General features: G+C 39.0%; 1 protein-coding gene across 2 annotated transcripts in view; it reads right to left on the minus strand.

Annotated features, from left to right (window-relative positions):
• Positions 1–3153: 3153 nt before the first annotated feature.
• The window catches only part of PPP3CC (protein phosphatase 3 catalytic subunit gamma), a 116619-nt gene continuing 106234 nt past the window's right edge, over positions 3154–13538 (minus strand). Inside the window, exons 12-14 of one of the 2 annotated variants that reach the window (XM_036748938.1) lie at positions 13214–13311; positions 10175–10204; positions 3154–8848 (exon numbers count right to left, since the gene is read on the minus strand). In XM_036748938.1, the coding sequence (XP_036604833.1) occupies positions 8661–8848; positions 10175–10204; positions 13214–13311 (316 nt within the window). In that variant the 3' untranslated portion in view covers positions 3154–8660. The remainder of the gene's footprint in view (positions 8849–10174; positions 10205–13213; positions 13312–13538) is intronic. The other variant, XM_036748939.1, reaches the window with a different exon arrangement.

A 13538-nucleotide genomic window follows, 5' to 3' on the forward strand; every position in this document is an offset into this window, starting at 1 on the left:
TTAATTCTTACATAAGAAAAATGATAGATTTTGGAACTGAGTGATTGGAGGATAGTAACATCAACAGAAAATAGGGAAGTTGGGAAGTGGGACACATGTTGAGTTCATGATGACAACAAGAAATTCCAGTGACGTGGCCAGCAAGAAGTTAAGACATGTGGGACTGAACCTGGAACTGGGCATATCAAGCTGAGTCATTTGCACAGAAGTGATAAATGAACCTATGGTGGCAAATGAAATCAGCAAGAAGTCAAGGATAGAGTCCCAAAGACTACTTGGGGACAAAAGGATGGTGGTGACAGAAAAAAAAAGGTTGGAAAGAAAGAGCCAGGAGAAAGTGAATTCTTAGCGACACCCTGGGAGTACAGCTGGAAGTGGCTCCGCTCTCATGCAGGGAGGTTCCATCATCATCCCTCCTCATTCATGGGCAGGCAATGACAGGCTTCAATCTGCATTTTGTTAGAAAGATTTTACCTACATCAATAAAAATAACGGATTTTCACACCAGAATATTAAAGAACAAATGAGATCAGTGATAACCAGAAAGGAAAACCCATCCAAAACCTCTCAGCCACAGAGAAGACAGGTGGTTTGGCAAATTACAAAGTTAAATCTGGCACCAATCTTTCTTTTCAGCCTTTTCTCATACTCCCCTTTCACAGCTCTACAATCCTGCCAAGACGTGCTCTTCATTGTTTTTAGTAATCATTTTACTTTCTTGACTTCATACATTTGCTCAATTCTTCCCCTTATTATCTGTGTTGAAATTCTACTTATCCTTCAGGGCTGGGTTCAATGGCACTTCAGTGAGGCCATACCTGCTCTATCCAACTGACAGCATTTCTCCCTCCTACAGCCAGAACCCACCACGGGTATTTAATTAATGCTGGTGGTACTTTCACATGACTTTGTAGTACACTTTATTCTATTTTTTATGATGGCATTTGTAGGTACCTTTTCTCTCCAAATAGAATATAAGCTAGCTGAGGGCAGGGAATGTGAATTATTCCTAAGAGGGCAGATCCAGAGCTGGGAGGGGCCTTAGAGGTGATATAGTCTAACACCATTTTGCAGATGAGAAAACCGTGGCTCCAAATAATTGACTTGCCCAAGGTTACATAAAGATTCTTCTCAGGATTAAAACCCATGTCCTTTGACTCCAGTGTCTGTATTCTATCCACTCCACAGCTTCTCTCAGCTCTGACTTGAGGTCTACTCTCCTGGCAACACGAGCAGGGTTGAAGATGAAGATGGCCACTGGCATGATACAGTGCCTTGGCCCTCTAAAAGTAATTGATCCTGTCTTCTTGCCTCCTTAGATGCTAATGAAACTCTTTGTCAACCACATTGGTGTACACCAACCTAATTTATAATTCCTGATGCCCTATAATCAGAATTACACAGACGTCCTGTCTTTCTCGACACAGGAAGCTTCAAGGAACAGCACATGGCTTCATAGTGGTAGTCAGGGGTGGGGGGTTGGGAGGTTGATTCAGTATTAAAGGGAACTGGGAAAAATGGAATTTGCATTTGTGTTTTCAGCCTTTATAATTAAGTGTCTTTATTAGTTTTAACAACAGGAAAGGGAAGGGTCTAGGAAAATAAAATTACTATCCATATTAGAGGCAGCTGGGTGGTGATACAGTAGATAAGATTGTTGTTGTGGTAGCTTGTCCTTCGTTCTGGAAGAGGACCATGACCTCAGGAAGGTGATGCCATGACATTCAGGTGAATTGGATTTGAGCAAGGGAGGGCTGTGAGGTCACCAGCCTCACTTTCTCCTCCGGAGCCATCTGGGTCCAGTGGCCAGAATAGATCAGGACGACTGGAGATGGCCCAGGATGCAGTGGGGGACCTTGGCCTTTTCAAGCCAAGGTTTTTCACAGGTCTCAGTGTGACTGAGGCAGCGCCCATTCAGTGATTAAGGCTTAGTAAGAAATGAGTCAGAGAATGCACATTGAATATAGATTGAGGAAGACCTGAGTTAAAATTCAACCTTAGCCTGCTACTAGATAGGTGAGCTAGGCAAATTACTTAAACTCTGTCTGCTTCACTTTCTTCACCAGTAAAGTGGGAGTAATACTAGCACCTGACTCCCAGGGTTGTCGTGAGGATCAAACGAGATGACCGTATAGCACCTGGCATGGGGTCTGGCAGGCGCATATACGCACTATATAAACGCTAGCTAAGATTACTACTCTTAATATTTCTATTTTACAGAAGGACTGAGGTATAATAACATTAGTCAGGATGCCTCAAACCATACAGCCAGTCAGGAGGTTAAGTTGGACCAACATTCCAAGCACAATATATTTTTCAGAAACTGGCACTGCTGGAGTGCTCTCTAATATCCTGTTACCTGCAATACCACCTATAATATGGGACCCACCATGAAAACCCCTGCTCAATAACCCTAGTAGTCCCTACCTCCTCCTCTTTTTCACTCAGGGGACACCATGCTTGCTACAATGACAACCCTATTTTTACTTTTCAGAGGAAGTTCAAAAGTTGGTCCTGGCCACCTCTTTAGATCAGTTAACATGCATTTCTTCTCTGGTTCCTTTTTTTTTTTCTTTCCAGGATGTAGGTGCAGGTCATGTTCTGCATTAGCATATCTGAAATCTGGTCACTTTAAATATGCATTCTCAAGATCATACACATTCAGTTTTTCATTGATCTTCAAATATAAGAATCCTTTTCATCTCTATCAAGAAGGCCTAAGGACCTATGATTCTTTTATAATAGTGGCCTCTGCTGGTGAAGGCACATAAGAGTACACATGTGTGTAATGTGATCCAGTGGTGGGTGGGAAGGGGGTGGAACTGTTTCAGGTCACAGGAGAAAAGGGCGCTGTTAGAGCCAGAGCAGTTTACAAATAAAGTGCCAGGTGAAGGAAGAAGGGACTTTGGAGTGTGATGGAAAAGTCACTGTAGGATAGCTGGAGAAGCCATGCAAAGCCCCAGGGCATTTCTGATCCAGGAGCATTGCTGGACTCTGTGTCCTGCACAAGGGAATTCCTTGGCAGTGCCACCAGATCAGCTTTTCAGATTTCAAAGGCTGGGCTTTCTTTCAACTTCCTGAATGATAAATTGGATAAGAAGACAAACTTCAGTGCCTGCACCATGGGATAAAAAAAAAAATAAAGACACCGGAAGCCAATAAAGTTGTTTAATCTTAAGGATGGGAATTTTTTTTTGTCTTCCTTTTTCCCCTTTAAGATGACTTCCAATTTACAGTAAAGACAGTTCTAACAAATTCATTCCTTGTTCACACCAATTAATTGTTAAATATTTCTTCCAATAAATAACATTTTTTCCACTATTGTTATTAACATAACAAAAAAGCAGGAAAAAGGAGGCAATCTCCAGGGAACAGGCATGTAGTTCATCATTCAGGAGAACCTAAAAAAATACTTGTACCACTACCTAGTCTTGTGTGTTCTAACCAAGTCATTCAGGCAGGTAAATTCAGGATCCCCTTAGGATGGAGCTGGCTGAAAAGTCTATTAGAAAAAATCCCTGCTGATCATAGTGCACAGTGAAAGGACGAGAACGGTGTTCAGGAGTGTATCACTGTAAAAGTTCTCTGGTATAAGATAAAAATGTACCTTTGCTCCCCAAGCCCCATCACAAGCTCCCTCTTTATTACATGCACTTTGCTATAACATGCGGAAAGACAGATTTAGGGAACTTTGAGAGGGACTGAGGGGAAGGGGACAAACTTTAAAGTGCCATTTATTGGCAATGGTGAGGTTGTGTGTAGGTACAAAAAAATCACTTAAGCCAAGACTCTCCTGAGGGTTTGGAGGAGGGAACCCCAGAATCACTCTCAACAGAGTTTGACAAGAAGTCCTCTTTGTCCAGGCTGTGGAGAGACATAAAGCCTTGAGCTTGTCCGATGAGGAATCTCTTAGTCAGTGAAGACAGGCATTGACCATGTAACTTTTGTAATTGGGTATGAGAAGATAGCCAGTGTTTATTGTCCTTAAATGAACAGACTATCCCCTTATTCTTTTTAGCTGGCTATTTATAGGTTGGTTACAATTCTCAAGAAATGATATAGGCAGGCTGCTTTTTATATATACTGTTAATGGCACAATGACCTACAGCCAATAAAGCTCTCCACTGTTACCTGATAACAAGCAATTCTCTGTACAGCCTACCCCTTCTTTCCTTGGCTTCCTCTGGGGGAGTTTACTGAGAGTAACAATGAAGGGACCAACAAACAGCAGAATGCCTCAATATTATTCTCGAAGTTGCTATGGAAAACTTCTCTCCTTATTCCTGGAGAGAGAGAGAGAGAGAGAGAGAGAGAGAGAGTGTGTGTGTGTGTGTGTGTGTGTGTGAGAGAGAGAGAGAGAGAGAGAGAGAGAGAGAGAGAGACAGACACATATTTTAAAGAGAAAAAGAAACAGCTAGTAAGTACAAAGAGAATGAAATAGTTGTCTTTCATATGCTGCTCTCTGTTCTAAAGGCACGTAACCACATTCCCTTTTAATAGCAGGAACTCTAGATTCAGGGTATACCTCACTTTCAGACAAGACAGGGCTTCATGGTTACAACTACTGATAAAAGTAAAATTTAACCTCATACCTACTACTCCAGGTCCATAGCTCATCCCTCCCTCTGAAACCCTGTCTAATTTGGGTGGGGTAAAGAATGTTTTGAAAGAGAAGGAACTTAGGTTTTAGTGTTCCCATAGCAACTAGAACCAATGTTAGGAAATACCAGGATATTCTCTCAATAGACCTACGTGGGACAGTGAATAAATTTCCAACACAGAGAAGAGAGGGAAACACCTGATACATACGTAGGAAATTGATGAATCAGTCAGCCTTCTGGCTCTGGGCTGCATGTCAGGTTAGAACCAGTATTCAAAGGATGTCTTCTTAGTGAAAGCCCTTCCTTCCTAAACAAGTCTGATGACTAGTGCGCACTTCAGTTCTACCTAATGGTATGCTGGTTTCTTCTGTTCATGGGGGTGGTTAATACTTAAAAATCTACACAGTAACCAGTCAGAAACCTTGGATATAAATCGTAATTTTACATACAATAAAGATGGGTCAGAGGGGACAGATTCCAAATATACTACACCCTGAGAGGTAGCAGAAGTTGATAGGTAATAACCATTAGATGCATATATACTCACCTCTAAACTAAGTGAAGTTTATATTTTTTGTTGCAACTTTTTCAATTTCATTAGTCTTCTGAGCAACAGAGGCTTCAATCTTAGTGTTTCTGAACTCACTTAGAGAGGAAGGAGATGGTAAGGGCATTTCCAAAGCTGACAAGTCCCAAAGTTATCCTGTTATTTAAAAAGTCTCTTTCTTAGGGATATATAATGTTACATTTGCCAAAACAAATGCTTTTCTTTTCCTGTTTTGAAAAATGCTAAGATATTGACTTTTGGGATTAAGACTATCCAAGCTAGAGAGACACAATGGCATTATGTCTCAATGGCTCACCATTATAACAGACCAAATATGTGCTATGTATACATATGGGCGTTTTGAAAGATGCTGATATTCACTGATGGCCAGGCCTGCCAGGCCTCCAAGCCATAAACATCTGACATCTTTTCTCCCTCTTAAAAAAAAAAACAACCTTCTGGTTGCCACATAGGTGCCTTCTGTGTCCACCTGGAAAGAGAGCTGTCATCTTTTTCACATTTTCAGAAAAAATTAGACCGTTCCCATCCTGGCATACAACTCTATTTAAAAAAAAAGTGATTCCTCCCTCTGCCCTTAATACCAAGCGTCAAAAACTGCATGCTTTTAAAAAGGTAACAGGTTATTTTTCTGTTTAAAAGTATCTATTTGTTTCAAACCTAATCTTTCATAGACTGTAAACAGAACCAAAAGGAGAATTTGATCTATATGATATTTCAGTTTTAAAAGCACATAGTTCAGAAAAAGGAAGGAGACCTTGCCAGGCTGGAGAGGTGGGGCTAATAGCATTCCTTCTAGGGCCAGAGAAGACAGGGAAGTCTGTTCACCTCTTTTGGAGTCTGCTAGGGGAGCATTCTTGGTACAGTCACAAAACAGGCCATGATTTCTGGATTGTTTGAATACTAGTTCAAAAAATAAACTAACAGTATGAGAAAAATCAAAGGAGAAAACCATTTGGTCTGTTTGAGAACAACTGTTCAGATAGAAATTTTAAATGTTTAAAATGGATTGTCCTGAGTGAAATACAGAGTGAAGAGAAAATCCTATTCACTAAAAATTTCCCCAAGTTATTGGTCTACAAATCTGTTATGGTTAAAAGTGAAATTGCTTGTATCAGCATATGGGTTATCTGAGATCCCTACTTTATAGAAAACTATTTGTACTATTTTCAAAAAAGAAACCCTACCCCCAACCTCACTGTGGTTCTGCCCTATGGTTTTCAGAGTATACCACAAAAGAAAGTAGCTTCGACATTTTATCAAGTTCTCAGATCTCTTCATTCAGGAGCCACTATAATTTCCAAAACAGCTAAAGAACCTACTCAGATCTTTTTCTCCTATGTTCACGTTGCTTTTCACTAGGGAATGGATCAGAGATCTGAGTAATGATCGGTACCACTAAGCTCTATCCATGAAAGCTGGCAACAGAATGACTCCCAATTCATGGTACCCTCTTCGAGAAGGGCAGGTGCAGTATTAGCAGCAACTATTACCCAATGACTTAAGGCTGTCACAATTTTTTTGGGGGGGTGTGAATTTCCTATGGTTATGATCCTAATGAACTGGAGAGGAAGGTGAATGATTTTCATTTTCAAATACATATAATCTCTCATTGTACTTTCCAACTTTATTAGTTGAGCTCTCCCAAAGACAGTGATCCTTTCCAATATTGTGAAAAAAGGTATGAGGATTGTCCAGTTGATCAACTTCCTCAAAGGATATAAAAAAGATATTGCTTTCAAGCGTCCTCCCCCAATTCCCTTACAAAATTCTAAATCAGAGACAGAGACCCTTTATCTCCCTTTTTACACTACTTCTATCATCTTCACACCAGCAGATAAATCCATGCCATAGCATTTAAATTGTCAAATACACCCTGATGATCTTTGATTGTCATAAAGGAGAAAGCTGGATATAATTAGTACAAACATTAGTGGGGAAACAGGGCATTATTTAATGAAAGTAAGGAGTTTCATTGTATTCTTCCACCTGTCCTTGAAATCCCCCAAAACTGCCAACATATCATGTTACTATTGTATAAGATACTTGCATCCATGTAGAGGTGACACTGACTCAACCTATGAGACGAAGGAATTTCTGAAATTTTCATTTTTTAAGCACTGATGAGAATGTATCCATCAACAAGGCTGAGTAACAGCTATTAAAGCAAGACACCAGATACCATTCTCTTCGCCAAAAACAGAAACTTGAAGGATGCTGTAAAATGTGTTTACCAGTTGATGGTGGACTCAAAAGTCATGCTATAGACAGACAGGAAAGGCTGTCTGCTTATGATATCAACTCTTGCCCTTGGGTTCCAAGAAATATTAATGATGATCACATAGAGTTTGACTCATCAAGGATTATGAAGGATAGTAAAATGGTCAAGTGGTCAACTCAGAGTCTGGTAAAATCTCTTTGTTTGAACTTTACCAAACCAAAGCTGTTTATCCAAGTTTACATGTCAGAGGGGAACCCCGCAACCCTAGATTCAATTTCCATTGTCCCAGTTTTCATCAGAAATATAGAAAATGTCAGAAATAAACAAAGGATAATTCCTGGAACAGGGATAGAGAAGAAAAGGACAGTGATGGGATAGAGAAAAGGATTCTGGTTGTAAAAAATGTTTTGAAGAGGGCATTTGGAAAACATTTAGAAGGAGCAGAGCAGCTTATGTGGAGCACAAAAATGGGAGTAGATGTCTGAAAGTATTCAGTGACAGTAGTTACACGAGATTTTCTAGAAGCTTCTCCCTCCCAAAATCTTAAAGGGAAGTCTTAAACCAGTAATGCTTGTACTTCAATTGACAAGTTATAGTAATCCTAAGAGTATCCTTTATTATGATGATGATTCTCATTTTTGTTCCACAGGATTACATTAAAAGGAACTGGAGTCCAGAAGAAAGTAGGCCGTTATGGTAAACACACCCTTTGGACCTTAAGCTATTCCTAGGACTGGAGTTATCTACTTTAAAGTTAAACCCCAATCAAGTTTTCCACAATCAAAGAAACAGGTTTAGCTCACCATAATCTATCAGACCTTCCCAAGAATTGATGTCTAAAGAAGCAGATATACCCAGGCAAAAAATAGTTGAGCTTAAATGAAAGATATTCCTTTCAAAAATGAGAGGACTAGCTGACTGGTTCAAATCAGAAACTCAGGGTTGTGGTTTCCAAAGGCCCTCTTATACAAAGGGTGGGGGAGTGGTGGACAGGTATCACCTGTACAGCACAATACTTCATGTGTATACTATCAATCGACCAATTTCTAAAAATTTTTACAAAGAAAAAGAAAAAAAAAAGATGGGACTTTTTATATTGGACATAAATTAAAAAAATGTACAAAATGGTCACCTTTCTTACAGAATAAATGCAGAATGCATCATGAATGTGCCTTCAGGTTTCAGTTTGTTTTTGTTTTCCAATAATAAATAAATAAAATATGCTTTAAAGTCTTGGATCCATTAGTGGTGCCACAGCAGGTGCTTGGAGCTGTTACTGGCTTTTCTTGGCTGTGTCACCCTTCTTTGATGAGCGGGATGTCACCAAATTCATCGGCACTGCAACGGGACCATCAGGGTATGACTTATCTCTTCGGGGGGGCATGCGCTCATTAATCCGGTCCAGGCCCCGAGCTTCCTCAAAGCTTCGGATCTTGTGTGGGGGTGAAAACCCTCGGATGGCTAGAGGGAACAGGAACAGTAATTTTAGTCTGCACCAACGTGGGGGGGTGGTTTAAAAACAGCCTCTCGGCCACACACCAAACTCTCCTAATGAACACACGAGGGGCTGCTGAGCACATGTCTGGTGGAGGGAAAAAAAGGGATGAGGAACAGGCCAATTTTATTTGCCTGGTCAGAAGCATCCTTAAAGGCCCGAAGGTGTCTGAATTGGTGAAAACAATTTTTCTAAAAATTTAAATGAATTAATCAGTGGTAGTCACAAATTTGGTAAAAGGCTGACAAATTTTTTTTGCCTCAATATGTTTGGGAAAGGATTGCTTATAGGCCAGAAGCATGCTCAAAGTTTTTTAAAAATGGTAGAGTCAAGTTAAACACAGGGTGGTTACTTTAAAACACAAACACCATACATGACAATACAAAGGTAAAAATAGAGATAATTTTGGATCAGAAAGATGGTATTTTATCTTGCACAACCAGGAGCTGAACACAATTTTGGCAACTTAAATGAGATGACCAAGAGCCAACAAAATTGCTTCTTTCTATTAGCTTAACAAGTTATAAAAATTAGGCAGAAAATTGTATATGAAAATGTATATAGGAGCTCCATTTTCTAACTCAATCTCTTAGTTCCTTAACCATCAAGACAAATGATCATTTGAGTTTAACAAATTTTCAACAAAAAATGTCCAAATTATTTTAAAAAAATCTATCTATAATTATAATAATCTATATTTATATACTACATATAATAATCTATCTATATCTAAATAGTCTATAATTATATACCTTTACTTACTACTTCCAATTCAATTTAGTTTTATTTTCTTTGATACTGAGACAGATTAGCTTGAATGCTGGGGAAATCTCATGAACCAATCAGTATTTTTTCTATTTATTTTGCCTTTGTTCTCAAAAGTCTTAGAGATACATAGTTAAGGGGTTGATACAAAAGAATTTCCCAGAAGCCATTAGAGGATAATAGGACCAAACCCATGGCCTTGGGATAATAGATGGGACACTAGAACAAACTACTAGAGATTTCATTTGCAGAAGCAGCTGCCCAGACATTCAAACTTCTGCAATTACACTAATATTGATAAAGAGCCCAGGAAGGCTTCATCTCTTGTGAGGATTCTATTCAATTACTATAGATGCAGGCCACCAAAGAAGATTCACTTTATGAACTTTTTCAGAGAAGCCTCTGCTCCTTTCCTCACTGTTCCAGTTCTGGTGATGCAATAGGATAGCAACTTAAACATCAAATAAAGCTTTTTAAAATTAGAAGACAAACAAATGATTACAGCTCTTGGATGATTCTAGCCATACCTTCCTGTGTCTCTATCGCTTCTATTGTAGCTGTAAGACAGCAAGGGCAGTGGCATGCAAAAATGAAGACAGAAAAAGAGTGAGTAAGCTGACAGCTGTACTGCCAGTATTGAAACCCCAGGTTCCCATCTTCCATCCTTCAATCCATCTATCCATCCATGCATCCATCCATCTATCCACTCACCCATTCATTTACCCATCCATCCATCCATCCATCCATCCATCCATCCATCCATCCATCCATCCAGTCCTTTCCTGTCAATAATAAACACCAATTGGAAAAGGAAGTGAAAAGAATACTGAGTGGGTAAACTAGAATTTGGTTAGCTATAATTTTCTTAATACTTAAAACTTCTTGGAAAACTTTATCACCAACATTCCTTATAATTAAGCTACTGGGTCTGAAATACTGATTACAAGAACTAAAAAACAGGGTCACCACCCCATTTTTAAAACTCTAAGGAAAAGAAATGAACAACTGTGCATCTGTGTTTCTTTCTTGATGTCTGTCAAGTAAATGTTTGAAATTATTTTGAAATAATCTAGAATGTCACAGATGCCTCAATGTGTATAGTTCACCCGAAGTTAAAAGAACCCCTGTGTTCCAATTCAACAAATAAAGGAAAAGTGGCACCTTATTGGTTCATTATTGCTCTCTAAATGGAGTACTGTTACACCCAAGGCCTGGGAAAGACTGCACCAAGTTACCTGAAGAAACTCTAACTGTTCTTTTCTCACTCAAACAGGCTTGCCCTCAAATAATAGAGCAGGATTTGGAAGAAAAGAAGCGATCTGCCAACAGGACCTGTTCTCTCTGGCTATTCAGGTGGTGATGTGAATTCATGGTATACCCTGGGTTTGAAGCATAACAGAAGCTGACATTTCAAACCCATGTGGTTTCTAATCATTGTGTAAGAGGGCTAATTGCCAAGAAAGTCTTTTGCTCCCTCATTGGCTGGAAAAGGGGGATAATTTAAAATTCAGTGTTAACAAACTTCTCTGCCTAGAGTTCATGGAAGAAATAACTGTGAACCACTAAAGGTTGTTGGGATGTGCTAGGGGATATAGCATACGAGGGAAATTGTGCCTTTTATTTATTACATATGTAAGAAAGGGAAAGTGATTAACATCCCATGGTACCTAATGATATCAGAATCAATAAAACAAGAGAAATTGGGAAAAGTAATATTTCTTTTTAAATCAATGAGAAAATCCACATCGAAGTGAATAAAATGCATGGTACTTGCTTATTAAAACTTATTAAATGTTTATACCAATTGCCAAAAACATGCAGGCACAAGCTTTAAAAATCTTCTCTCTTAAATATAGTAATGCCTTAGCTTCTCCAGTCTCTTAACATTTAAAAATGTTTGTCCCCATTGACAGTGTAATACAGTTAAAACTTCCTATTTCTGTTAGGAAGTAGAAGTGGCATTATGGGAAGTAGTCCTCTGCTGTAGTCTTTTTCCACACTGAGTCCACATGGGGCTGGTCTGATTAAAGTGGTGGGTAAATAGTGCTACGTGTTAAAGTAGGGTGCTGTTTGTTCAAAGCTGCACAGATAAGGGTATGATAAAAATGACAAGCTCTAGTTGGTGAAACCAAAGTTGGTAAATGGCTTGAGCTGGTAGAGAAAAAGACTCTAGCTAGATAATTACAGAGAGAGTAATAAGTTCTTCAAATCCCCTAGTTTTAGCTACAGTACTATTGTCCTATACTATAGATCTTTTTTCACAATGTCCTCAAGGCTCACATCAACTCAGGCTGCCTAGTGTTTATCTAAAAAGCAATCTCCAGGAAGGGGGCACATCTAAGGCCACAAACATATGGCAGATAAAGAAACTAGCAAAATAATTAGAGTACAAAATGGTATATTTGCCATTAAAATCTAGACTCGGAGATGGTCATGCTTCTTCACTCAGTAGAAAAGAATAAGTATATTGTCTAAAAGAGACTCAATTTGTTTGAAAACAAAACATACTCGAGTAAGCTTCATGGGCTCCTAAATTCCCAATCTTTTTTCTACAAGGCTGCTTATAATTGTTTTCTTTTTTTTTTTCCTGCATCACTAAGTTAATTCCTTTGTACTCCAAATGTAAATAAAACAAAACAAAAACCTCACTGGAGACGATGTGGTGTAGCACAAAGACCACTGGATTCCCAGTAAAAGGACCTGGTTCCAAATCCTAGCTCCTTAAAATCTGTGTTATGTGCCTTGGGTAAGTCCCTTTACCTCTCTAGGCCTCAGTTTACATATCTGAAAAATGAGGAGGTGGAGAAGAGGATCTCTAAAGTCCCTTTGATCTCTAAAACCTATAAGTCTGTTCAATGAAAAATTATACAGTTGTTTAGAGGGAAAAAAGTAGTTTCATTGGGCATTTCAAGCCAACTTTCAAATTAAACAAGCAAGCTGTAGACGTTAAAAAAAGGCTCACATATCTAAACTATGGTATACCATTGTCAGATTTAAGGATGAAGAATTCAAGTCTATATTTAAAAAAATTTCAGATAGTTATAAAGGGGATAATTCCTACTAGCCCATTATAATGGTGGGAAGGACTGAATATAGGAGGCAGTTAACATGAAAAAACCTTAAATGGAAAAGTTTGAATAAAACTAAGGGTAACAAGAAGCAGTGATGTGTATGTCCAAAGCTGGACACTAGTCAGTGCCAGTTCCCACATCTCATAGACATCCAATAATATTAGCTGATGTCTTCCTCCCTCTCTAGTCTAGATTTATTACTTCTACCAAGTCTCAACCTTTTTATTTCAAGACCTCACACAGTAAGTCTCCTTAGAGGATGCCTTCGCCAGACCTTTAGAACTGGAGCTACGGCAAGAGAAACATTCTTGGCCACAGAGAACAATCTGGCTGCCAGAAGATGAATAAACTTTTCAGTAGGACATTAGGAAAGGGATTATGGAAAAGGTTTATAACTTTCAGGCTGAGAAATCCACATGCTTTTATTTTACATGCAATGGCTGGGGGTAGGATTGTATCCTTCCTGGCAGGGACATTTATTTCTCCTACACTCACCTGACTGTATGGTCTGCTTTCCTCCTGAGAGGACACCCAGAGGCAGTGTACCTGTAGGAGTCAGCCCTTTGAGAGTCAGCACACTTTCCCTCTCTTCTCTAGAAAGGAATAAAAACATTTGGTTAACTCTTGGGAATATCCTGTTCAGCATACTGGAGAAAAACCTGAGGGTAGCACTGAAGAGAGGAATATTACTTCTTCTATCTTCATTCCCTAAAAAGTAATGGAGGAATCAGTTTCTTCCTCTCCTTTGTTTCCTAAAAACAGTATCTTCTGGTAACATCTTAGGGTTAATTCAGCAACAGCAAATCCATACAATACAAAT

This window comes from Trichosurus vulpecula, chromosome 3 (assembly GCF_011100635.1).
Source record: "Trichosurus vulpecula isolate mTriVul1 chromosome 3, mTriVul1.pri, whole genome shotgun sequence".
Taxonomy (NCBI): Eukaryota; Metazoa; Chordata; class Mammalia; order Diprotodontia; family Phalangeridae; genus Trichosurus; species Trichosurus vulpecula.